We start from the raw sequence: 27,698 nt of genomic DNA, 5'->3' as shown, positions 1-27,698 counted from the left end.
GTTCCGTTCCGTTACATCTTAGCCAACCCTAGGGACCTACATTCAAATTAATATTAAAAAACTCAGTCGCAGTTCAACGTACAGAGTTCGCCTCCCATCAAACCTTCCAGATCAAAATTCCAACTTTTCATCTCTGTTTTAAGGACTTCAGTGGCGGATTATGACTGGTCAGGTTAAAATCCGAAGCGGTTTTGTAATCAAATTCCGCATCATTAAATCGAATTATTGATGCGTTAGTGGCGGTGTGGAGTACTATTTTAGCAGTTTTCTAGTGGTGTTTCTCACTCGCTTCCCGTGCGTGTGGGATAAAAAGCTATCACCAAAGCAACTTAGATAGAATCATCCCTCGCTTTCGTGTATCATCCAGATTCTTATAGCCTAAACCAACGAGAGCCCAAAAAAAAAAAAACAACAAGAAAAACCTTCCCTTTTCTCTGTTTTGTTTTCTTTTCTTTCTCCCGAAGTCCACGTTTCACTTTTTAATCAGGTTCTATCTGTCTTGTTCCTCTCAGAAAACAAAAGCAGTGCTTCAGTCTTTTTAGAGTTGCAGCAAACAGCAGCAATGGAAAAAGAAATGTTTTGAGAGAAATTAAGGAAAAGCGGGAGAAGTGAGTGAGAGTAACTAACTATGAGTGCTCCACGGCGACGTCCGATTTCCACGCGCGGCCGTGGTGGTGCCCTACGCGCGCAGCAGCCGCCAACGCCGCCAATGCGAGAAGTTTACAACATAATCCCTGTCCACGACCTTCTAGCGGATCATCCATCCCTCAGATACCCTGAAGTACGCGCCGTCGGGGCGGCGCTGTTATCTCCGGCTTTAAACCTCCCGAAGCCACCGTTCATCACGTTGGAACCACACATGGACCTTATGGACTGGTTAGGCTACTCCTTCGGATTCCAAAGCGACAACGTTCGGAACCAAAGGGAACACCTCGTCCTCCACTTAGCCAACTCCCAAATGCGCCTCCAACCGCCTCCAACTAAACCCCACGAACTCGACCCTAACGTCCTCCGAAGATTCCGCAAGAAGTTACTCCAAAACTACACCTCCTGGTGCTCTTTCCTCGGCGTCAAATCCCACCTCCACCTCTCCGCTCGCCGTAGCAATAGCAACGACGTCACGCGCGAGCTCCTCTACGTTTCTCTGTACCTCCTAATCTGGGGAGAAGCCGCCAACCTCCGCTTCTGTCCTGAGCTCCTCTCTTACATTTACCATCACATGGCAATGGAATTAAACAAAGTTCTAGAAGAACACCTCGATGAATTTACCGGAAGGCCGTTCGTGCCTTCGATTTCAGGTAACTGTGCTTTCTTGAAATGTATTGTTATGCCGTTTTACCGAACGATAAAAACGGAAGTGGAGAGTAGTAGGAATGGAACGGCGCCGCATTCGGCTTGGAGGAACTACGATGACATAAATGAGTACTTTTGGAGTAAGAGGTGTTTTAAGAGTTTAAAATGGCCGATTGATTACGAGAGTAATTTCTTTGATACAGTAGAGAAATCTAAAAGAGTTGGGAAAACTGGGTTTGTTGAGCAACGATCGTTTTGGAATGTGTTTAGGAGTTTTGATCGGTTATGGATTCTGTTAATTCTATTTTTACAGGCTTCCATTATTGTTGCTTGGGCGGGAACGAAGTATCCGTGGGAAGCTTTGGAGGAAAGGGATGTTCAGGTGGAGTTGTTAACTGTTTTTATTACATGGGCCGGCCTCCGGTTTTTGCAATCTGTGCTTGATGCTGGGACTCAGTATAGTTTGGTTTCGAAGGAGACCTTGTGGCTTGGAATACGGATGGTGTTGAAGAGTGTGGTTGCTTTGACTTGGATTGTTGTATTTGGGGTTTTCTATGGGAGGATTTGGAGTCAGAAGAATGCTGATAGGAGATGGTCTTTTGAAGCAAACCAAAGGATTGTTACATTTCTTGAGGCTGTGTTTGTGTTTGTCATTCCAGAGTTGTTGTCATTGTTGTTTTTTGTGATTCCCTGGGTTAGGAATTGGATTGAAGGGTTGGATTGGGTGGTTATTTCTTGGTTGATGTGGTGGTTTCATACTTGGATTTTTGTTGGTCGTGGACTGAGGGAAGGTTTAGTTGATAATATCAGGTATACTTTGTTTTGGGTTGTGGTGTTAGTTTGGAAGTTCGCATTCAGTTATTTTCTTCAAATAAAGCCCCTGGTTGCTCCAACTAAGGCGCTTTTGAGTCTTTCAAATCTTAGCTATAATTGGCACCAGTTTTTTGGTAGTAGCAATAGAATTGCTGTTGTGTTGCTGTGGTTGCCTGTCGTTCTGATTTATTTTATAGATTTGCAAATCTGGTATTCGGTTTTTTCATCCTTTGTTGGTGCAACAGTTGGGTTGTTTTCGCATTTGGGTGAAATCAGGAATATGGAGCAACTTAGGCTTAGGTTTCAGTTCTTTGCTAGTGCAATGCAATTTAATCTCATGCCAGAGGATCAGCTGCTAAGTCCCAAAGCAACACTGGTGAAGAAACTTCGTGATGCAATTCATCGAGTGAAGCTGAGATATGGACTTGGTCAGCCGTACAAGAAGATTGAATCAAGCCAAGTGGAAGCAACGAGGTTTGCCTTGATATGGAATGAAATAATTATTTCTTTGAGGGAGGAAGATCTCATTAGTGATAGAGAGGTTGAGCTCATGGAATTGCCACCTAATTGCTGGGAGATTAGGGTAATTCGCTGGCCATGTTTTCTCCTATGCAATGAGCTGCTTCTTGCTCTCAGCAAGGCAAAAGAGCTGGCGGATGCACCTGACTTGTGGCTTTGGTTGAAGATATGCAAGAATGAGTATGGGCGGTGTGCTGTTATTGAAGCTTATGATAGCGTCAAGTATTTGCTTCTTTGGGTCGTTAAATATGGCACTGAAGAGTATTCCATAGTCTTAAAATTGTTTCAGGAGATAGACTTCTACATGCAGAATGGAAAGTTAACTTCAGCATACAAGATGGATGTGCTGCAGCAAATTCATGGCAAGCTAGAATCCCTTGTTGATCTTCTGGTGGAACAGAAAAATGATCAGAGTCAGGCAGTAAATTTATTGCAGGCCCTTTATGAACTTTGCATTCGAGAATTTCCTAAGATGAAGAGGTCCATGGCCCAGTTGCGTGAGGAAGGTCTGGCACCTAGAAATCCGGCAACTGATGAAGGGCTGCTTTTCGAGAATGCTATCAAGTTTCCTGATGCTGAGGATGCTGATTTTCACAAGCAGCTAAGGCGTCTGCAAACAATTCTTACTTCTAAGGATTCAATGCATAATGTTCCTCTGAATCTGGAGGCACGGAGGCGAATTGCTTTCTTTAGCAACTCACTCTTTATGAACATGCCTCGTGCCTCTAATGTTGAGAAAATGATGGCTTTTAGTGTTCTAACTCCATACTATGATGAAGAAGTATTGTTTAAGAAAGGAATGCTTCAAGATGAGAATGAAGATGGCATTTCCACCTTGTTCTATCTTCAGAAAATCTATGAGGACGAGTGGAGCAATTTTATGGAACGGATGCACAGAGAAGGGATGGATGATGATGATGATATTTGGAAGACAAAGTTGAGGGATCTCCGTCTTTGGGCATCGTACAGAGGGCAGACATTATCCCGAACAGTTAGGGGAATGATGTATTACTATAGGGCTCTTAAGATGCTTTCCTTTCTTGATTCTGCATCTGAGATGGACATTCGAACGGGCTCACAAGAAATTGCTTCTCATCATTCATTAAACCAAAACCGTGGTTTGGTTGATGGTATTAGGCCGCCCACTCCAAAGAAACTTAGCCGAGCCATTAGCGGTGTACGTCTGTTGTTCAAGGGACATGAGTATGGATGTGCTTTGATGAAATTCACCTATGTAGTCACCTGCCAGTTGTATGGCCGGCAAAAGGCGAAAGGAGAGAGTCATGCTGAGGAAATTCTGTATCTGATGAAAAACAATGAAGCTCTTCGAGTTGCCTATGTAGATGAGGTTCAGTTAGAGAGAGACGAGGTTGAGTATTACTCTGTTCTTGTGAAGTACGACCAACAGCGGCAGGAGGAGGTAGAGATTTATCGAATTAGGTTGCCAGGGCCCTTGAAACTTGGGGAAGGAAAACCAGAGAACCAGAATCATGCAATAATATTTACTCGAGGTGATGCAATTCAGACCATTGACATGAATCAAGACAATTATTTTGAGGAGGCACTCAAGATGCGAAATTTGTTGGAGGAGTTCAAGACCAATTATGGTATTAGGAAGCCAACCATTTTGGGAGTTCGTGAGAATGTCTTCACAGGCTCAGTTTCCTCACTTGCATGGTTTATGTCTGCTCAGGAAACAAGTTTTGTGACCCTTGGGCAGCGTGTTCTAGCAAACCCTTTGAAGGTGAGAATGCACTATGGTCACCCAGATGTGTTTGATCGATTCTGGTTCTTGACTAGGGGTGGAATTAGCAAGGCTTCTAGAGTGATTAATATCAGTGAGGATATATTTGCTGGCTTCAATTGCACTCTGCGAGGTGGCAATGTAACACATCATGAATATATGCAGGTGGGTAAAGGAAGGGATGTGGGGTTGAATCAGATCTCTATGTTTGAGGCCAAGGTTGCCAGTGGCAATGGCGAGCAGGTGTTGAGCAGAGATGTCTACCGATTGGGTCATAGGTTGGACTTATTTCGGATGCTTTCTTTTTACTACACAACTGTAGGACACTACTTTAACACGATGATGGTGGTACTGACTGTTTATACATTTTTGTGGGGCCGCCTCTATCTTGCACTCAGTGGTGTTGAGAAGGAAGCCAAGAATAAGAGTATCAGCAATGAGGCTCTTGGAACAATCTTGAATCAGCAGTTTATAATACAGCTTGGTCTGTTCACTGCACTTCCAATGATTGTTGAGAATTGTCTTGAACATGGGTTTCTTACATCAATTTGGGACTTCTTGAAAATGCAGTTGCAGCTAGCATCATTCTTTTACACTTTCTCTATGGGGACACGAACCCATTTCTTTGGTCGGACCATCCTTCATGGGGGTGCTAAGTACCGAGCCACTGGGCGTGGTTTTGTGGTTGAGCACAAGAGCTTTGCTGAAAATTATAGACTTTACGCTCGAAGCCATTTTGTTAAGGCAATTGAACTTGGTGTTATTCTAGCAGTGTATGCTTCTTATAGCCCACTGGCTAAGGATACTTTTGTTTACATAGCTATGACCATTTCAAGTTGGTTCCTTGTGGTGTCATGGATAATGTCCCCTTTTGTGTTCAATCCTTCTGGCTTTGATTGGCTGAAGACAGTGTATGATTTTGATGATTTTATGAATTGGATATGGTGTAGAGGTGGTGTGTTTGCAGAAGCAGATAAGAGCTGGGAAATATGGTGGTATGAGGAACAAGACCATTTGAGAACAACAGGTCTCTGGGGAAAGCTACTAGAGATAATTTTAGACCTTCGTTTCTTCTTCTTCCAGTATGGTATTGTGTATCAGTTGGGCATTGCTGATAAAAGCACCCGTATAACTGTTTACCTGCTATCTTGGATATACGTGGTTGTGGCTGTTGGAATTTATGTGATTATAGCATATGCTCAAGACAAATATGCAGCAAAAAAGCACATCTACTATCGAGTAGTTCAGCTTGTAGTCACTATACTTACAGTACTTGTGATTGCCTTATTGCTGAACTTGACCAAATTTAAGTTTCTTGATCTTGTCACAAGTCTTCTGGCATTCATTCCTACAGGATGGGGTCTGATATCCATTGCCCTAGTGCTTAGACCTTTTCTGCAATCCACTGTGGTGTGGGAGACTGTAGTTTCCTTGGCACGGCTGTATGATATGTTGTTTGGAGTGATTGTCATAGCTCCTGTGGCATTGCTATCATGGTTGCCTGGATTCCAGTCCATGCAGACAAGAATCTTATTCAATGAGGCATTCAGCAGAGGTCTGCAGATATCTCGCATTATTTCTGGCAAAAAATCTACGGCATGATGTCAAGGTAACTCTTTGTCTCAAGTTCACTTTAAACATTTGCATTTTTTGTTCAACAATCTTTGTTCTGGCTGTGTAATATGGTTGGCTTGGGCCTTGGGTGGCATATTTGTTTTATTAACTGATGTTTGAACTCAAGTTGAATTTGCTGAAGTTGTCTTTCACACAAGCAAGCTGTGCTATGATTGACAAATATATTTGATTAATTTTATTCTGTATCCGACTGCCTGCTACTTAGATGACGGGTTCCTGATGCAGGCAGCTGCAAGGGCCCTGCATATTCTCTGCTTGCTTGAAATCTTATCATGGCATCACGTAGTGATTGGCAGGGGATGACTTTGGAGTAACCACATATATTATGGGGTATAGTTCTGTATAAATTGTATGAATAAAGTGTTGGATAAAAAAGCTGTTTATTTGTTTTGCTTTCTTATTGTGGTGGTATCTGAAACTGCATTGATTATGGAATCCAGATTTTCTTCCTTATGTTTTTGCAGAAAAGGAATCACCCAACCATGGATTGTTTCTTCTCTTATGCTTTGCCATGACCTTTTTACGCGGGGTAATAAGGAATCTTGATAAATTGGGGTTATGATTGGGTTGGTCATATCCAGCGTGATTCATTTACCTGAAGATTAGATATCTGGTTTTCATCTTGATTTCTTTCTATTGGAATGAGTATTTCTTTTTTTTTTTTTGGGTCTGTTGCTTTGGATGCTTACTTTTGCTTTTGTTTTGCATGAATCATCCTCTTCTTTTCTTATTCTCGAATCATTGATTAGCTCCTTTATATTCCTTTGGTTGTGCAGAGCTGTAATGCATTTTCAAATTATGAACCCTGAGCTGTCTCTTGGCTGTGTTTGTGATTGAGCAAAATCACTGACTGGAAACGCTATTGAAATCATTGAAAAAGAGGCAGAGCTTGAAGCTTGATTGAATCAAATATCAGAAGTAATGAAATTGCACAAACATGCAATGGTCTTCTCACTCGTGCTAAATGGTTATTCATCCTTGCAGGCTGAGGACTAAATATTCAATAATCTAAACTTCCCCTCCCTATTGACCTTACTAAGTTGTTGTCTGGAAAGAAAATCCAATGAAGGGTCAAAAACTTTGTACAGTATTATTTCATATAATGAGTTTTTATGAGTTCATAAAGCTGCAAAACAGTTAAAAATAAGCCTTCTTGCAGGGCCTTTGTTGGTGCATTCATCAACAGAAGGCTTCACGAGATACAAATCAGCTTCGCAAACTTTTGACTATATGCAAATGATATTGATTCAACATATTTTTCAATTTCACTCTTTGACCTCCATAACTTGATACCAAGACTGGGAAGCAGAAGAAATCAAAGAAGAGGCACATGGAAAATAAAGCCCATAGCTATTGAACATGATGTCATAAAAGAGTATACTGTATTTGATTCTGAAAAAATTTTCTGAGTATCACAAGCTATAAAAGTTTTTCTGAACGGATTCACCTTGCAGTTCCACACCAATTTCTACAGGCACTTTTTCGTATACAGCATCCTCTCTAAACCGTTTAGGTAGAAAACAGTGACCCCCATATCGCTGCTGCAAGAAGATGAAGATAGCAAAGAGCAAACCTCCACAAGGGATTATGATATCCCAGGCAGTGGAAAAGAAATCCATTTTATGGTTCGCATATATATATGATAAACCAAGATATCCTGAAGAACTGTGAGCTCTGTAAAGATCATATGCATGAGGCAACAAATGGACCATGGTGGTTCCTATGTAAAATGAAGCAGCAAGAGCCTTTTCATTGGATTTAGACAACACGTTGAACACTACCTGTGGAAGCAAAAACCCATCAAAGACCAAACCGCCATAAGATTTAAGGTCACTCCAGAAAGAATATTGCTGGTAAAAATGCTGCTGAAGTGTCATATGAAGACCATTTCGGTGTGGTTGTAGAAATGGACTCTGGCGGGAATTCTTCCATTGGTGCACTAACCAAGCAATCAATCCCCCACTTACATACAAAGGAAGTGATACTAATAAAACCTTTTTCTCTGCATCCCATAAGCCCTTTTGGCTTTCATTGCCTTGTCTTACAGACCATGTGAGTTGGAGAAGACGAAACTGCAAAAGAAAAGCTACCATTGTTACTGCCCTTACTATTATTTCATTTACTTCAAGCCATCCACCACTCTCAAGAAAAGCATTCTGTTGATTACGGTTTGTTACAAACAAGGCTTCGAAGTTCAGCAATAGAGGAATCATGTGCCCCAAAGTAAGAACAATGAGCATCACCACAGAAATGAAGGGAAGCACTTCTGGGTGTTTCTTCACATGAAAAAGCTGCAATCCAACAAAAATACATGCAAGTGTATTGGAAATCAGAACCATGGTAATCTCCAGATCTATTCTCCAAATGGATTCTTTAGCCTGTCTGGTGTAGAATGATTTTGAAGACAAATTAATGGGTTCAAAATAAAGAGGGTCTGACTTGGCCCGTGTGCTTTCAATAGTTCCCTTAACACGATATATTTCTGCAGCATTTACTGGAGAAAATTGGACAGTAACCACCACATCACAGTCCAGTAAACCATTTTCTATCAAAATTTGATTATAGTATCTTACATGTTTACATCCTACCATGCACAGAACACCAGTATCTCTATCATATATTCCCTCAGCAGAAATTTCAACTACTCTGGACAAGGCAGGAGCATTACTGGACTGGTATGTGTAGCTAATCTGATAGCTGATATTCAATAGCCTGCTGTCATTATTGCTCAAATGAACTGCTAACGGCAAAGGCCCATAACGCTGATGCTTATATAGCTGATCATCCACAAACAGCGGGTTTGCAAAACCCCATGCTGATTCTCCTTTACTATCTGTCACCAACATGTCAAATCTCATGTCTATTGAATCGCCATCAGGATATGTCTTTCCCTTGTGTTTAGCAATATTTTTACTCGCACAAGATCTTCTAGCACTATCAACCTCTGTATACTCATATTTTAAACCCAGAACACTCTTGAACCCAGGTGATACTTCCCAAATACTCCTGAACCTAATCATGCCAAAGTAACTCGGATCATCCTCACTTTTATCACTCCAAAGTTTCCCCACAAGTGAATACCTATTTCTAAGAGACAAAACCTTGGGGTATCTTAAGCTAAACTTAATAGAACAATCACCAACAAATGCTCTAGTCAAAGAATCCCTGAAATTCAAAACTCGACAAGCAATACCACAGACCTTATTCTTCTTCTCATCCCATGTTCCCTCACCAATCAACGTTGTATTAGGATCAAAAGGGAATAAAGTATGCATTCTACTTGAGTTATGAAACCCCAACAAAATCTGCATTTTCCCCTTATCCACACACTTAAGCTGTCTAAAGAACATGAAGCTTGGAACATATTTAACATCCTTAAAAACCGAAGCACAACTAGCTTTATCACAATCCTTCCCATAGTCCAACTCAAACCTAATCGTACGTTCAACAATTGCTGAACAAACTCCACCATCATTTTCGCTAACATCCAAATTCTCTCCCTCACCTTCAACCTCACTTAAACAAGAACTTCCCTTTCCGTTCTCAACCAAACTAAACTCATAATTCTCAAAACTCCTCCTCACACCCAATAAGGAAACCGGCTCAAAGTAACTCAAACTATGTTCAGAATCTAAACATTCCAAAACCCCAGAAATTAAACTTCCAAAAACATTAAAATTATTCGAATAATTGAGCTTAAGAACAACATTAAAAGTCCGATATCTACCTGCATTCCCGTTACTTACCCCTGATCCAACCATACAAAGCCTTCCAGCCGATTCCGACCAATACCCACTTAGCGAAAAACTCGGCGTTCCTCTCCCGATCACTGGAATTCTCGGTCCCCTGATCCGAAACTTCCGCCGTAATCCACGGTGGGGGTTTAAGAGACTGTCATTGGAAGAAGAAACGAAAAAGGATCTGGGAATTTGTAGACCGAGCTTGCCTTGAATTTTATAAATTTGGGTTGTATTATTATAGAGGGTGTTGTGAAAATACTGAGCGTAAAAGGCAGCAGCTTTGGGAGCATCGGCGGCGATATTTGATTGGAAAAAAAAGGAGTCTCCGCCGGTGAAATAACCGATTCTGAAATCGAGGTTGTTAGCGGTGGAGCTGGGAAAAAGAGTGGTGGGCTCCACAGGGGATTCCGGGACGACGTCATTGCAGTATTTGGAGTATTCAGGCGGGGCCTGAGTAGGGAATAGAGAGGCAGTTTTTGGGATTTGAAGGAGGAAAAAGAAAGCTAAGAAGAGGCAGAAAGAACTTGAAGGGAAATCACAGATTTTTGAAGGGTTTTTTGGGTAGAAACGAGGAGGTTTTGGCGGCTTCATTGCGGGCCGGTCTGGGAATGGAGAACAAAAGGTGTCGGAATCGGTGAAGAAGTTGTGTCGGTCAGGAATTTAAAGGTGTATACATTTAAGGGCACGTTTGGCAAGTTATTATTAGTACTAAAGATATTCTATTAGCAAATTTATCGTAATAAATCAAATGATTTACTACCATATTCTTCTCGAATTCAATACCTTTTATATGTCCAAGAAACAACCACAAGTATTAGGAGTTTTATTTTGATATATAAGCACAAGATTTAATGACAAAATTCCAGAAAATTTGGGTTTAGTCACCCTCCACCATTATTACTAGGACATGATGTTTACGGTGGAACTCCCTGATGGCCTGTTGGCTCTGCAAACAAAAACGTGCGACAGGCCCAAATGATTAGTGAAAATGAAATGCTATGACTTAAAGAGGGCAAAGCATGCAGAGGAGAGCTAGAGGTAGAAATTTTGTCACGTTTCAGCCACACCCATCCAGGGACCTCTGTCGTGTTCCAGTCCTTCCAATTATGTTCCAGACAAGATATAGCAAATGCACAATAAAAGAAGTTTTGTCCCAACCTCAGCAGCTGACCTTGAATATTGTCAGAGACATAAAACTTGAAGAAGTATGAAGCAAACCAATCCGATCATCACTTTCATATTACACAATCTTATTATCTGCAAACAGTTTTGTACAGCCGTAGCACAAGCCTGTTCAGCATGGCTTCCGACTGTAATAGACAAGAGGTAAACATTACAATCTTTCACCAAGCACAACCCAATATTATACAGAGCTTTTTTTCTTTATTGGAATCTTTTATTCGGTTTTGTTTTTGAATTCCTGCGAGGAATATTATACAAAGCTATTCACATGATAGCAATTTTTCGTAATGTACATTTGTGTCTTACTTGCATCTCAGCAGCACATTCACTTCTCCAGCCCACAGAATTGGCTGCAATCAGTTCCCTGATCTGAAAATGCCTCCACAAGCTTTGGATAAAGCTTAGCGAGCATAATTTTGAACCCAGTAGAACTTCCTTTCAGGTTTTCATCATGCCCATTTCCGCCACATTCAAGAGCACGTCCTATCGGCACACCTTCCATGTATGCATTGCAAGCCAAGAGAATATTTTCAGCGCATCTACTGAAGTGCTCCTTGACAAGTGCCTCAAAATGCTGCAGCAGCACAACAACAAACAGTAGCGTAAACAATTTGAGGATTTAACCAAAACTAGTTACAACTGTCAATTCATAGCTAAGGTATAATATGTTTAGTGCTATCAGGAAAATACACTGATTCTGGGCATTTCATGCCAGTCAACTTCAATGGATTCATCCTGATATTAACAAATCCATTTTGATTTTTAACATATTTCATATGATATTTACATGTCTAATGAGATCGTAGTCATTAGAAACAATTATGGTATCAAAGAAACAGCCTTCTACTTTTCAAAAAAAAGAAAAAAGAAACAGCCTTCTATGATTTTTGTCTGTTCTGGCAGAGACAAAATATGGAGCAGACAATATGATGAATTTTCTTTCATTCTTCTGAAAAGGAAAAACATAAACATTTAAGCACCAATTTATACTCTAAAGAATATTTACAAACTCATCAGTCACGAGACGGCGTCAGTCTTTCATGTAACATTTAAGTGATGTTCAAAGCTAATTATCATAACTGCTTCAACAAATGCAAATGATGGAGCTGCAAGATGTTTAAATTATGAAATTTTACCTTGGGTGGCTTGCGGAGTATATAAAGCATAGACTGGCAGGTGACAAGGAATGCATTTTCATTGTAGCTCACTGAGTTTGTCTCCCCCTCAGCTCTTCCCAACTGTTTATCATATCCAGCCTCATTGAAATAAGGTTTCTCATTCAGCACGAGAGCCTGGAGGGACAGAAGAACTTGCAGAATAGTGGAGCTTCCAGGATTCCACACCTCGGTTCCTGAACCTGTCCATGTATTTAGAAGGCTCAAGCAAACCTTCCCTGATTCATACAAATTGGGGTTAAGGCGGAGCCCCCCTGAATGGTAATGCACCAACTGCAAAAATTTATGACAAATATAGACTTCATAAGATTTTTTTTACGTATAGTAACATTTTCATGATTTGACATGAACACTTGTATTTATTCAGATATCAGTTTTTACAAAGACCACAAATTGGAAACCCCCCATTTTCTTAAATGAAATAGCCATAAATACTTCATTGCATTGGAATAGATAGGAGTCAAAGATCAATATTCTCTTGCCATTATAGAGTTCTGCAGCAACTACTTTTCTTTTTTTTTTTTTTTAAAGGCAATTCTATAATTAGTAGCACGATGGATGTAAAACTTACAGGTGGTTCATACGGATACTCTGGTGGAAGAAATATGTCAAAAAGGAACAGCCCATCATGGTAGGGTGTTCCAGGGGCACCAACAAGGGCTGCTCGAAGTAGATTAATCCTTTCCTCACAAACACGGACATAGATAGTTTCTGCTCAGGTCAAAAATGGTCACATGAAAAATAGCGACTGGCTTAAATTGAATGAGAGGTATCCAACAGAAAGAGGACCAGAGCATCAATAAATGTAACACATAAATCAGTGTAAGAGTAAAATAAAGTGCTAACCAGGAAGGTTTTTCTCTAGAATACTCCATTCTTGCTGAACCTTCTTCAGCCAATTTCTTTTCACCTAGAAGTGGGGACAAGGATAGAAACTAAAAGGATTATGCAGACTGTTTGAACAACTCATGGTATTTTTAAGAGTCAATTAAGTCATGTTTCTAACCTGAGACACAGCCAACACCTTGCTTTCACCAAGAAAGTGGTGATCTGAGCAATCACTAACCATATCAAACTGCCTAAATTGATGTGAAGTCTCACTGGGTCTTGGCATCATACTACCTTTGTTTTCTTCAATCTCTTCAACTTCCTGATTTATGTTTGTTGTTTCAAATGTCTGCAACTCACTCAGATCTAGCTCAGCACAGTGATTGCAAGTTTCCAATACTTCTTTCTCAAAGAGTATGCCAATTTCTTTGGCATCATGAGGCATACAACCAGATGAATTTTGGCTTAACAGTGATCTGGAACCAAGGGAACCTAGGATGCTAGAAGCAATGCTTGAGAAAAATCCAATAGCAGCTTGCGGATGGAAGAAGGAAGTAGGCATCCATGAGAACTTTTTTCCAATTTCATCAGTACCATCAAAACTCAACAAATCCTGAGAATAAAATCACAGTCCCTATTTAGTTTGGTGAGGCACATCATAAAAGATTTTTCATGTTGTCAAATTATTTGAAGTTTAAAAAGTACTTTCATTTTAAGACATGATTCCACTGTCCCTCATAAGAATTTGGGTTTGCAAGGCTGCTATGATGATTCAAGTTCCATGCAAGTTATCAGCAATCAAACCAAGATCTCATGAAAACTGAATGTATTTGAACTCAGTAAGAGTCCTAACTAGTACTGTACATTTCTTTAACTATTCAAGGACATGAGCTGAATTCTACAAATTGCTAACAGAAAAGTCCTATATGTCTTGGTAGAAATCCTGCATAATTCACAAGATTTGAATTGCAGACTTAAAACCTTAAGCCTCATTTAATCAACAAATTTTTCTACCTTCTCCATGCATATTTTACATAGAATTTGACTAATTTAATCACAGGGTTTCAACATAAATTTGGGAGTACACCTGCAAACAACCAGATGTCAACATACAAATCAAGAGAAAACTTATGCGCAAAAAACACAAGTGAAAAAAAGGGAAAGAAACCTGGATTTACCTTTCCTGTGTGGCTATTAGACTGCGTCTCATGCACTGGCATCTCTTGACTGAAAACCTCGGCATTTTCTTCATAGAGAACAGGGGTTGTGGCTGAAACTTCATATTTATCAATATGGTAAATTTCATAAGGTGCAACCTGTAACAAAGTTTAATGACAAGTTCAAAGGAAGGCAAATCTGTGACTACTCTCATAAGCGACACAAAGAATATGTAATCAACTAAAATGAGTTTTACAAGTTCATGGATTTTGGTTGAAGGATGTAATACTAAACTCAAAAGCAGCTAAATCCTAACCTAGAAGCATTAACTTAATTAAAAAATATATGTATATGATTCATATCATGGAATAAGGATGAATAAGATTCAAACCTTTGTTGGAATACCAGAAGCCCATTTCACCTCCACATCCCCATCTTTAAATCCGATGACAATGCCAATACAGGATAGACAATATGTACTGGGATACTTCTTCTGATCCCAATTACAGTTCTTGCCTTTCAAAGCAGCTTCTGTACCCAAACCAGTTTCTAAGATTACATGACCTTTATCAGCTTGATCACCAAACTGGTTCTGAACCACCTTAAACACGATATCACCATAACAGTAACAGTAGTCTGGGTGCTCAACAAGTTCATAAGCACTACAAGTTTCCTCCATCAGCTCCCCACCCAAACCATTTACTTCATTCAAAACCATATTTCTCCACTGTACCTTAACTGTTCGTTCCTTTGCATCCACACCACGCACCACACCCCATCTTTGACTATTGCCATTGGTTTCCTTTTCCAGGACAAACTGATCAGGCCAAAATTCATGCCCATTTGCAACACCAACAGGAAGTACAGTCTGTGAATCTAATCCCAAACCACAGGTACCATCTTGCCACACAACATCAACCTTGGTCCTAGTCTTCACGATAACAAAAATTTCCTCCAATCTTGAACCCAGGTTTCCCCTTTTAAATCCTTTTTCTAATTTCCAGTTACCTTTATTTAAATCATGAGTTGATGCATGGAAAAAATGTTCAGTCGTCCCCTTGCAGTTGGCGAGACACCAATCACCGAGCTGCCAATTTGCATGGGAAAAACATGACAACAAAGTCAAGTTTTTTGCCTCCTGCAAACGTGAGGGAGGGGAGGCACTCAAATCATGAGCAACTTGAGCAGAGGAAATCCAATCAACATAGACCAAACCTGCATCCACTCCACAAATGGTTCCTTCCTCATGATTTCCCCTCCAGGTACCACATAACCATCTAGTTGATCTAGAAAAATCTGAAGGCACAACCTGCACTCTCTGTCCTGGATAATATGGATATTGTGAGTCATCAATTATGTTGGGAGAAATAGGCACAAGCTTCTCATGATCCACTGCAGTGACCTCACACTTTGACCCATCATCAAAGACAATTGAGACACTGTCAACTACTTTATCCACCCTTCCTATCCAAGTTGCATTAACCACATAATCCCCAACTGAAATGGATCGTAGCTTCAAAAGCTTTTTGGAATTCACATCTTTTATGATTTTCCCAAGAGCATTTTCAAGGTCAACAAACATATTAATATTGGTTACTCTACCCATCTGCCCAGATGGGTCTGTTACAGAGCGCACAATGTCCCCATGCATGAACCCCCTCTCAAATGAGAGAAAGTCATCAATTTTTCCAATGCTTTCCTCCAGACTTGATAGAATGCTCTGAGCCTGGCCGCCATACAGAAAGTCAATTTCCTCCTGTTCCTCACTACTGCCACTTTCACTAAATCTTTCCCAGTCAGAATCGGTAAGGAGCACATCCATTTTTCAGTGCCTAAGAGAAGATATATTTTCAACTTAGTTCAGCATAAAATCCATATGAAGGAGTTATAATTTAGCAGGAAGAAAAAGATGCAGTTAAGCACTTTCAGGCAAGATTCTGACCTCAGTAATAAAAATAATGTTTTCTGGTGTGAAATTTGCTTTCAAACCTTTGCTATCTTCAAAAGCAGGATCTTTGCTAGACAGTAAATATCACAAAAGATAGTGTATGCACCTGTGAATGTATGGAAGCTTTAGTTTAAAACAGATAAGGCAATATGAAATCGGTCATCAACTGTCTCACTTAATTACAACAATTTGTGTTAATCTATAGTTTTGTTTCGTTTTTGTACAAATGCTATAATTAGGGACAGAAGACATACCAGTAACTTCACTCCTGCTTGAACAAACTGAATCCAAGATAAGCCAGCCCTGATTTATCTTAAGCTCTCAAGTCTAAATAGATATTGTAATAGGGATGGTAAGTTAATAGTCAATCCCAAAAGAGGACACAGCCAAGGATATGACTATAGTTTTCTGTTAGAATCTACTACTTGAAATAGTGAGTCATGTATCCTGAAGAGGATATTTTGACTCAAATGCCAAAGGAGATTTGCCCTAAAGGGACGGTGGAGACAACAAAGGACTCCAAATGCCAAAGGAGATTTGCCCAAATGGACAGGAGGTTACACTGGAGAAAACTTCCAGAGGAGATTTCTCACACAAGTAACAAGGAGGTAAACTTGCCAGGTGTTTTATTTGAAGGTCAGAGTGAAGTTCCTAGCATGGAAGGAGATCCCCAGAGCAAGAGCTGCAAATGATGATAATAAACACTCTCCCCTTAGGAAGTCCACCTGACCAAAGGAAATTTTTACAATTTTTGCCAAAGGAGATTTGCCCAACAGAGCTGAAAGTTCTCAAATAAATATGTTTCTAAATTCTGAAAGAATTGTTTCTTTCAGAAACAAAGTCTTGATGCCAAAGGAGATATGCCCCAATAGTAAAGCTGAAGCTTCTGCCTATTCCTCCGCTACAGCAGATCTGTCTCATGAAGAGTTCAACTAAATCGGACAGAGATCAGCCACACACAACCCAGCCAACACAAACAAAAGCTTGATTTTTGGTGTCTGTGGAATGCTGCCTATCAAATAATGTCTTGAAAAAATTTAGCTGAACAATGGCTTTTCCTCACTGAAACTCATCAGTGCTTCTCTAAGCCATTTAACATGTCCACCAAACCTTCACAACAACAACAACCAACCAACAAAATCTATTAAGATTCTTTAATATAGAGAAATTATAAAAGCAGAAAAATGCAGTTTCTATAGTTCCATCACTTTCTCCAAAGTAAATAAAAATAATAATAAAAAAGGTTGAGAGAATATATATACAGATTAATTAAGAACAACATAAAAAAGGTAGATGCAAGAATGTAAGAGATATATACATTAGTTAATTTAAAGCATATAAAAAGCATAGCATCTATACCTAGATATAATTTTTCATCACTACGATGAACTAACTTGTTGATTAGAAGAAAGAGATTTCATATGATCCCATTTGTTTTCAAATTTTGCCACTTAACAAATTTTCTTTGCATACAAACACATTAAAAATAAAAAATTGAATAAACAGTTAATTTCTTCCCATGAAAGCACTACAAGACACAGAGGATTCAGTTGATAAAAACAAAAATTTACAGCAACCATCAATTTCTACGTGGACTTTTTTGCATACAGGGGACATAGAAATTAAACAAGTACAACCTTGAATTAAATAAACAAAGTTCAAATTCTATCAAAATTTAACAAATAACCAAAAGAGTTTAAATTATAAAAGACTACTAAACCATGAGAAAAACAGATCATATGAGACCTTCATGTATTTCTAGAAAAGGATAGAATCAAAGAAACAAAAGAATGAAAAGAGTTAACATTACAAAGGAAAGAAAAGAAGCTTACCATTTGCCGCATCTAAATACGAGTAAAGCCATAACTCCCAATGAAAGAAAAGCGACCAATCAGAAACTGTAAGTAAACTGATCAAACCAAATCAACTCCGAAAACGACTTATAATCCATTTCCCGAAACCTCTTCTCTTTCCCTTTTTTTTTTTTAATTCTCCCTTCAATTTCACTTCCCCGACGACTTTCTTTTCTCGTTGCTTCTTTCTCTTTCCAGAGACCTCCAAAACGATATAACCAGAGAGCCGGGAAAGAAAAGAAAAGAAAAGAAAAAAGACGGGGAAGTTCAGAGAGGCTCGGCTCCTCTCTGAATCCCGACAATCACGACGCCATTAACAAAGCTTGAAAACATTGCACAGTAACAAAGAAGAACTCCCTTTCGCTCTCTCTCTCTCTCTCTCTCTCTCTCTCANAAAGAAGAACTACCCTTTCCGTCTCTCTCTCTCTCTCTCTCTCTCTCTCTCACGCGTGTTTCCGTTGGGAAAGAGTTGTTGAACGTTGAAGGAAGGAGTCGTTGCAGTGATTTTCTGAGCTTTCGTTTCGCGTCCGATTCGATTTATATTTATGGAATGCTTACAGCAAAGAATATACACGGTATCTGAATTATACTGTACTCACATGACTAAACTTTGTCAGTACCCGAAATTACATTTCTACCCCTCCATTTTTCTCTCTTTCACAATTAAACCCATATTTATTAATTAAGATATTAAACCTATTGAACTTTTTCAAAAAGTTTTTGTTTAGTTTCTTATGTTTACGTGGCAACATAAAACCCCCCTGCCTCTCCAATTATCTTGCTAATTAATGCAACATTTTTAAGGTTGGAATATAATTTGTTCCACGTGTGAGCCTTTAATTCCAATAATTTCATCCATTTATCTCCAGGGAATTATTATGGGGTTATTGGCACGCACATGTTAGCTTAATCAGGAAAGTAACATAAGAATATTCTGGGTATATGTCACTAACAGGATTCTGCTATACAAAAAAATAGAACAACATTTTTTGCTGCAAAAATTGGTTTAAGATCTGCTTTGGTACTGGGATCATGTCAGGATTTCTATGTTGTAATTGCCGTTAGATTTCAGTTTCAGTAGTAAAAGAAGGTTATATCTGATATTTTGAGTCAAAATCACTTCCTTTGAACTTCCATTGATGATCAGCCGTTCAGAAGCTGAAGAATGCTAGTGATTTTCCCTGCCATGAGCATTACAGTTACAGAGATATCGCATTGCACCCTTCATTTTCAACCTCGAGTGTGTTTAACTGAATCCCAAAACAATGTAGATAGATAATCTGCATGGAAGAGACAACCAGCTGGATGCCCTTATGCTTGAATCCTGATCAACATATGCTTGTCAAGAACGTTTTTTAGCTGCAAAACTGTTACTAGCAACCTTGACTAAACTTAATAGATTCTGCTACATTTGCCTTAAAAGAGATCTTTGATTCAGTTCATGAGTCATTTATCGGATCAGAGTAGTACTTTCTTGCGTAGTTTGACAAACCCTGGCCACTCAGACTACGTATATCAGCACACGTACAAGGAAACAGATGTGATGGTTTATTTAGAGAAAAAAGAACATATGATGAAATCTAGCTAAAGCCAAAGCCACACTGCCTGAAATGTTCTTCTTTTGATCTTTTCTTTTTAGCTGGTGTATGATGCACTGAGGGAACTGGCAGCCAATAGCAGAAGCCAATCAGTTCGGTTGTTTAGATAACTATAAACCCAAAATGAAAGGGGCAATAATAACTTTGTTCTTTTTGTTAGTACAAGCTTTTTTAAAAAGAGTAGTGATTTAGTCTAATAGCACTAACTATATTGTCTAGTTGGAAAGGCAGAAACAAATTACTGAAAACGACTAGTTCCTAATTAATTATCTTTTTCCACTTCAATGGTCATAGTTTTTTCCATTATATTTTTATACAAATTATTTTTCTCTTTTTAGGTGGACAGCAAAGTGCCAGTTCTCTTTGTTGTTGCCCTTTGTAGGCTGGCCTGAAATGCAATCTGAAATTCTTCTTCACACCCTCCAAAAATCATAAGGGACCACTATGTACAGAGATTTGAATTGGGACAAGTGTCAGCATAAGAAATAATTTTGCTCTTTGAGAGCAAAAAAGACTAGATCTTTTGAAAAACTTCTTGAGGTGTCATGTTAGCAAAGCTACATTGCCAAATTGTGCATATGTTAGTTACAGGGACTTTTCATTTCATCTTAATAAATCAGTGTTCGGTTCTTTCTGGACACTTCATTATTCATATATATAGATATGATCATAATGCACTCGTGTTAGACAGATATCTCTATCCGAAACGAAGCTGAAACTTAACTGATACATACTAAATGATCCTTGAAGCTACTGTAAAGAGCAATGTTGGAGGATTTTATCAGAGCTTGTAGTGGTGTGTTCCATACAAAAGCGGAGTGTGCCATACAGGCTTTTAAATAGTTCCAACTAAGGGCTGACGCATTCAAAGTTAAAGGAGCATATTCTGCAATATCAGAACTTGAAGCCAGCAATGGTCAGTGGCATTGCATTCTCATTTCTTTCGAAAAAGGCTTGAGGATAAGAATTGGTTTTTGCTTTCTTTTCTTTCCTCCCTCTCTCTTATGCGTGCGTAAACACACACATTATGCCACCTGGATTATTGATTATATAGTGGATTGCACGCTCAGAGCAACACAAAATTGGACGAGTTACAATCAAATCACACAAATCTGATTACAGTCGTCATGTTTAAACATTTTAAAAATTGTTGTTTTGGGACATTTTAAAAGCTTAAGTACACAGCACAAGGATTCCACTGGCTAGCAGCAAGCGGAATATTCACAAGATCATTCCTTCTACATTTCTTCCTCTTTCAGTTTCCAAGTGGTTAGTTTTTAGTATAATAAGATTATTTGAGCTGCAGCTTTGTTATATATACAGTATTAGGTTTGTTTGTTTTTTTTCTTGAAGCAGCTTAGCTGATGGATTTGGACTTCGAACATCTTTATCAATATTGTCAAAGAAAGACATATGGTGGAAGATCAATCACTCTCTGTTGGCTCACAAACTTGGGTTGGCAAGTTCTAGACTGACAGAATATGAATACCCTTTTATCAACAATATCCAAAGTAAAAGTGCTTCTTGAACTGATGCTCATCATGCCTCCAAAATATTTCTTTTCATGGGTCAATTTGCAGCGACATTCTCTAGTCAACTTTCCTACCACTTCCAACGGATGGTTGGAATTCATGCAGCCGACTACATGTACACCTTATTCCTCCACTTGGAACAAAGCAAATTTAAAAATGATGACAAAACTTTAAAGAGGTTGTGCAGCATCAAAATTTTTTCGTGGAAACCTTGATGTTTGCACATGGTGGATATAGACTATGATTAAGAATGTGACAATCTGTAGCTGGCATAAAAGAGTATGCAAAGTACAGTTTTATTCTTTATTTAGATTCATTGATCTTGATGTCTGTTATCTTTACATAGCTGAGAAGGTTTCTAGCAATTCACGACATATATGTTCACCATGAAGATCTTCTCAAGATATATAAGGATCGAGGATGTGAAATGGGGATCAGTTCTTAGAGGCACAACATCCGTTCATGTATAAATGTTAATGCTACCATTTGAAAGGACCTGAAATTCAGCTAGAAGGACTCAAAACCTGATCTTCTTTCATAAAAGAGGGTGTCTTGTTGAAAAAAAGAATGATTTTCTTTCATAGTTTTATGTGCTACTTGCCCGGAGTTTCTACTACCAAAGCCTTGCAGAGAATGTGCATGGTCCTTCCAAGTATGCCAATATTAGATACAAATAAATGTGACAAGATATCAAATCCTCTTCTCCGCTTTTACCATACTATGTGTGCATGTGTGTTCATTCATGGAAATGTATTAGTTAATATCTATATTTATCAATGAACTAATGGAAGTGGATTCATTATAAATTGCATATCTAAAAGGAGGAAATCCTTCTTTCTAGGGGGAAAAAATGATAGGAGAGAGCAAGGAAATCCACTTTTGAGTAATGCCAAGAAAAGGCTCACCTATGATTTGGCCAAGGTTGGCCAATGTTAGTGAAAACTTAGCAAATCAACCACATTTCTATTGCATCATAGACCACTGAATTTGATTGTAGTGCTTTGGAACTGACAAGGAAGCTTGGAAACGTGGTGGGATTGTTAACTCGCACTATTATTCAAACAATACTGCCCTTTCCAGGGAAAGAACATGCACCTACAATCAAATTGTTTATGCTATGCATGATTAAACAATAAGAAAATCTTGAAAAAAAAAAAAGCCGACCAGCAATTGCATTTAGAAAGGATCGATAAAAGGTTTGACTGCTCTTTCTGGTTTAAATAATTTAATGGGAATGATTGAAGCGACACCCCTTGCCGTCCCCAAGCAATTTCAGCAAAAATGTTCTATAAATTAAGAGAGTAACATGCAAACTATAGCTGTGATACATTGGTGCCACTATAGTTGGAAAATTAAGGCAACTTCATTGGAGCAACAGTAAGAAATATTTTCCCAACCCTTTCAAGAAAATGGTTCCAAGTCTATCGATCTTCAATAAGGCGAAAAAAGCTCAACAATTCTATCAAAAAAGGAGGAAAATATCTAAAAGCTAAAATGTTGCAAACAGGATTAATTGATATGAACCAAGTAAAATGGAAAAATTTGCCAAAAAAACTAGTAACTAATTATGAATGAATGGAAATGACGATTTACATGGGGTCCGGAACTGCTTAAGGTGTGATGATGAAGTGGAGTAACTATTGTGACAATGAATTCCATTAACATAATCATATTTAAAACGAAAGTGGGAGCAGTGGAACACACCAAAGTGCTTTTAGACAATGCCAAGTCTTTATATATATATATATATATATATATATCAATTTGTAGTATAATAGGTGGCAATTGGCAAAGAAAGCGTTTCCACTTAGGGGCACATTGTTTCATGGAAGGCGATATTCACTCGGAAAAACGAATTAAATTCCCATGGCCACCTGCAACCACTAACAAAGAATTCACAGAAAGATTAGACTTTCAATTGGAGCATAACAGGGAAAAGGAGAATCCATAAAGATGGAGGTTTTGGGGCCATCCCATTAGGCCTGTCAAAAAGTTCCAGCTGTCGATGGGCATTATCATCTCCATCTCTTCAAATCCGTTCGTTTACTTGGCATTTTCAACTGTAGATTGTTAGAGAAAGTGGGCGAATACAATATTTCATGCATAACTTAAACTTGGGTGGTGGATTCTAAGCCTAGACGTACACCTGGAATGCACAGCAGAGGCTGAACCTAGATGATTTTGAGGATCATGGAGTCTTAACCAATCAGGTGGAGAATACGAAATTTTCACCGCCCCCTTAAAAACAATTGCACAAGCAAAGGAAATAGACTAGCATTGTAGAATTGCCTAAAGTGAAAGAGCCTCATGATCCTAATCAAAACCTGGAGTCAACCATAAAGAGAGATATGCATGCAGTTGTTGGCTAGTTCCATTAATTTGCTCCACTCTTTCAAAATCAATGGAGGCATTATGGATGATGGAGACAGCATGCTCTGTCATTGTCTCTATCCATATGCTTCGACACAGTTTCAAATAACCTAAAGCTCGTGCTTAACTTCAAGTTCCAAAGCATGTTCTCTTTCGTTTGGTCCCAAACCCTCGCAAGAAAGTGGTATATCATGACACCCCAAAAACATTACTTGATGAAGCTAGCAATATCTTGTTAACCATGTATGAACTCCGAAAATCTACATGATTTTCATTCAAGTGTTCAAGGATCTTACAGAGCGAAAACTAGGGATGCTTGAGCTAGATGGTTAAGGCGTAACAGAAACAGATTGCTGCTAAGTTTCTCTCTTTTTCAGCCCTAGTAGAAGCTCCGTAGACAGAAAATATGTACTGAAGTTATATATGCTAGGTCTCCAGGGAGATGGAACTATTGTCAGGTCATCCTAAAGAGTACTTAGAACACAAATTCTGAAACTTAAAAGCTAATTAATTAGTAAAACAGTGATTTTATTCTTTTTCAATTCTTTGTATCAACCTCAGCTTTTTCACCTGCCCCATTTGCCTCATCAAAAGAAACTCTTTAGTGCTTATCCAAGCTTTATCCACAGAACCGTATGTTATGGTCTCCTGATAATGCTTAGCACAACTTCATATCTAAAGGTCCTTGACAAGCAACATGCAATTTGCCAGTGAGAATTGTGAAACATCATTAACGAACTAAAAGATTTGATTGGGCCCCAACTATGGATCAGACTGTTTTTTCTATGGAGCAGCATGAACCAGGTAACATATGTCGCTTTTCTTTAATATTTCTTCCTTTTTATAGTAGGAACACTTGGATCTTCCTGTTGATATGTCACTTTGCCAACAGAAAAGAGAAAACATTAAGATAAACGCCTGGAAGGTGTGATATACCCAAAGCCCGATATTGTCATGTTCAATTAACGTTTGTTGATGGTGTCAGACAAACCCAGTACCGGTCCCAATAGCATGGGCTTTCGCGGATTGCCAGCACAAGGTTCAAATTGCTGGCTTCCCCAATGCCGCTGTCCGTTTCCTACCAAGGCTTTCTTCACAAGGAGGGAGGCGAGGGCCGAGATCCGAACGTTCTCAGGTCCTAGAGTCATAAGGGACAGCAACTTTAGGCTGCTTACAAGAACTATTTGGCAGCAGTTGAGGTTCATCCCAGCCATCGCAGGATAAATCATGATATATTGTACTTGTATTATCACTAATGGCAGGATCAGTATTCAGTACGTTAAGACATACGTTCTACTTTGAGTAAAGCTCAGCTCTAAATGGCTGTAACGAAGATAACAAAAATCAAATGTACAACATAGGATTCCAGATTTATTTGGGGAAAAAATCGTAATGAATTCCAGATAGTCAGGTAACCTAATCTTACATCCCTTGAGACAGTGCTCTGAAACCACTGTTTTCACTTCCCAGTGTTGAGTAAATCCCAAAAGATTCAAAGGATTGAAAACCTCGAAATAATCAAATTATGGTAGGGAACCAAAAAAACTGTGTCAACTGATAGTTAGTACTAGGCTACTTAATACAAATAAAAGAAGAAATACAATAGCACAAAAATTTAGAATGGGCATATTTCTTAATTCACTTGGTTGCAGAGAAGCATAGGTGAACAAAACCAATGCCACAACAGGTGCCCGGTTGGATGGTGATATTTTGCTTCATAGGACATCCAAAATGTATATTGAGCAAATCAGGAAGGTGGAGTATAGTCACCGCTAGTATAAAGGTCGTATAACCCTGAGATTAAAAACACGAGCAGCCATTATTTGCAAAACAAAGCCATGGGGAAAAAATCCTTCTTAAGCGGCAGCAACAATCTCCTCTGGCTTCTTAACAGCTGCCTTTAATGGCCTCCCATCAGTTTTCATTTCTGGTTTTTCAATTCCTTGTATATCAGTTATTCTCAACTTAGTCAATTCCTGACACATAATAACAATCAAGAACTATTAACACCAATAAAATCAGGTTGAACAAACTACAATTGTTTTGACATATGGTCCTTGACATACCTGGCGATGTCCTTTGGTTCGACGGTAATTCTTCCTTTTCTTTTTCTTAAAAATAATTACCTTAGCATCTAATGCCTGACAGAAGGATAATGAAATATAATAGCAAAATCAGGTGTATGACTAAAGAGTTGTAGTAATAAGAAATATTAGCAACAATGAATAGATGCTCTAGCAGTCTTTGTTTGTTACGGCAGAGAGAGAGAGAGAGAGAGAGTGAAGCTTACATGCTCCTCAACAACAGCATGAACAGCTGCATCTGGGAGAATAGGCCTACCGATAATTGTTTGGGTAGGCGAGCCAAGCAAGAGAACCTTGTTTAAAATCAACTGCATTGACAACCATAGAAGCTCAAACAATCAATTAAATAGGAAACAAAAAAAAAAAAAAAACCAGGATAAGTGCACTTAATTTTTCACAAAACATATGACAATAAATCATTCGGTCAGAGGCTAATACAATTCAGGGTAAACCAGTTCAACCCAACCAAATAGATAGTTTGACTTCTGATACAGGAGGTGGGAGACAATGAATCCCAATAGCAAATTAAATGACATGGTGCTTTTATATTAATCGGATACAGCTTTCATAAACACAAAACTTCTTTCCAGTTACCAAACTCACATTCTGTCCCATTAAGCAAAATTTTTCATATAAAACGTTCTCTTCAATTTTACAGAAACATGATAACAAAGAACATTCTACAAAATTCGCTAATTCGATCCATCCTTTCACTTCAAGAGGGATAATCCTATTTGATCTCTCTCTCTCTCTCTCATCTTGAAAGATAAAGCTTATTAAATATTAACGAAAGCAGGTTCCATTAAAAATGCTATGAACTTCGCTATTGGAATAAACTAGTATACGCATTGCTCTTGACAAGTTAACAATTTATCTTAAAGCAACAAACTATTTATATGAGTCAAAACTCAGTAATCACCATCAGCTCACAAACACAAGCAAGGGAATTCATCCTATAAAATCAGCTGCACAATGCCATAACTAAAAATTTCTTTGACAAAATACTTCCTCACAGTTAAATTAGAAGAGAATCTTCATTACATTAACTTGTTAACAGCAATGTAACAATGGCTAGCTACATAAAAATCTTTATAAAAAAATGGTGCCATTCGGCCTAATTGTCATTGAACCATTAAGATCCTTGAAACATGCATCAAAAGGCAATAAAAAGAAGAAATCAAAATCCAATTAGTATAAATTTATGATAAGCAGAATAAAAAAAATACTAGAAATTACCTTGTCATTGACTTCGCAGAATTTCAACCTCTCTGTGAAAATGCAATCCCCATTGCTCACCTTAAACTGATGCGATCCGATCTTTAAAAAAAAAAAAATTCTTCAACGTTTCGATTCTTAAATCCAAAAAAATGCAAAAACAACGAAATAAACCAAAACCAACAAATGAATACCTGAACCACTGCGAAAACCGGCTCATAATCTTTGAATACACGGTCGGACCGCTGGAGCGGGCCCAACACTTTGTACCCAATAGCCGCGGCCTCTGCTTCCTTCTCCTCAGGCGAGTAATCCCTATCCAAATCCGACGCCGCCTCCTCGTCCTCTGTTTCTCCATCGCTGGCCTCTTCCATTTCCACTTCGTTCTCGCTGTCGTCGCTTTTGCTGGACGAGAAGTAACGAGAGTGGGACCAGCGGGCGCACCATGACGGTTCCAAATTGGTGATGGTTATTACCGGATTTGATTTCGAGGTTAGGATTTCGAGGGTGGAGAGAGGCCGAGTCGTTTTGAGAGAAATGAGAGCCGTAGCATGGCGGGCCAGTGACTGGACGCACCGTCGATGAGCCATGAAAACTTGGCGCTGCCTTTTTTTTTTTGGGGGGGGGGGGTTAATGAGTTCAGGCAAGTGGCTCGCTAGGGTTTAGGTTAGATGAAAATGGGGTTTTAGAATTTTTTTTTTCCTTTTTCTGATACTGTGTATTTTCGGTTTTTCTAATTTGCTAGGAGAAGCAGAAGCCCAATTATGCAATAAAAAATAAAAATGACAGCGCTTTAGTATCATTAATCGAATATCTTTTGACCTACATGATAATTAGTAAATCGAAACAAACCTTAACTAAATTAAAATAAACCTTTAAACTTTTAAATTATAACCAAATTCAAATGTCAAGCGATGAGTAACAAGCATTCAAGAATTTATAATTTAATCTAAGTGAAATAATAATGAATTTAGATAAATCAAATACTCCTTTATTTAATTTCTTAGTTAA

At 38.7% G+C, this 27,698-nt stretch overlaps 4 protein-coding genes across 7 annotated transcripts; 1 reads left to right on the top strand and 3 right to left on the bottom strand.

Moving 5' to 3' along the window:
* On the top strand, nt 206-7,129 carry LOC18596852 (callose synthase 11). 4 transcript variants are annotated; one of them, XR_001928479.1, is made up of 4 exons: nt 206-5,978; nt 6,230-6,334; nt 6,469-6,617; nt 6,781-7,129. XR_001928479.1 is itself a non-coding variant. In XM_007025565.2 (2 exons), exon 1 carries the CDS (start codon nt 629-631, stop codon nt 5,969-5,971), a length of 5,343 nt encoding a protein of 1,780 aa, XP_007025627.2. In that variant the 5' UTR covers nt 213-628; the 3' UTR covers nt 5,972-5,978; nt 6,781-7,129. The 4 variants fall into 4 exon arrangements, 1 of the variants encoding a protein (XP_007025627.2); XR_001928480.1 differs by having other exon boundaries at nt 6,445-6,617; XR_001928478.1 differs by lacking the exon at nt 6,230-6,334.
* LOC18596851 lies at nt 7,069-10,453 on the bottom strand. The gene has a single exon (XM_007025564.2). The coding sequence runs from the start codon at nt 10,333-10,335 to the stop codon at nt 7,417-7,419; it is 2,919 nt and encodes a 972-aa protein (XP_007025626.2). The 5' UTR covers nt 10,336-10,453; the 3' UTR covers nt 7,069-7,416.
* Nucleotides 10,951-18,274, bottom strand: LOC18596849 (probable ubiquitin-conjugating enzyme E2 24). Its single transcript, XM_007025561.2, has 10 exons — nt 17,868-18,274; nt 16,290-17,145; nt 16,030-16,141; nt 14,479-15,919; nt 14,108-14,245; nt 13,108-13,542; nt 12,948-13,011; nt 12,673-12,812; nt 12,063-12,374; nt 10,951-11,500 (listed from the first exon to the last, which is right to left on the bottom strand). Exons 4-10 carry the CDS (start codon nt 15,907-15,909, stop codon nt 11,252-11,254), a joined length of 2,769 nt encoding a protein of 922 aa, XP_007025623.2. The 5' UTR covers nt 15,910-15,919; nt 16,030-16,141; nt 16,290-17,145; nt 17,868-18,274; the 3' UTR covers nt 10,951-11,251.
* On the bottom strand, nt 24,738-27,401 carry LOC18596847 (50S ribosomal protein L21, mitochondrial). Its single transcript, XM_007025558.2, has 5 exons — nt 26,882-27,401; nt 26,709-26,789; nt 25,679-25,780; nt 25,455-25,529; nt 24,738-25,364 (listed from the first exon to the last, which is right to left on the bottom strand). The coding sequence occupies exons 1-5, from the start codon at nt 27,275-27,277 to the stop codon at nt 25,245-25,247; spliced, it is 774 nt and encodes a 257-aa protein (XP_007025620.2). The 5' UTR covers nt 27,278-27,401; the 3' UTR covers nt 24,738-25,244.

This window comes from Theobroma cacao, chromosome 6 (assembly GCF_000208745.1).
Source record: "Theobroma cacao cultivar B97-61/B2 chromosome 6, Criollo_cocoa_genome_V2, whole genome shotgun sequence".
Classification (NCBI taxonomy): Eukaryota; Viridiplantae; Streptophyta; class Magnoliopsida; order Malvales; family Malvaceae; genus Theobroma; species Theobroma cacao.
This window is presented reverse-complemented; position numbering and strand designations above follow the sequence as displayed.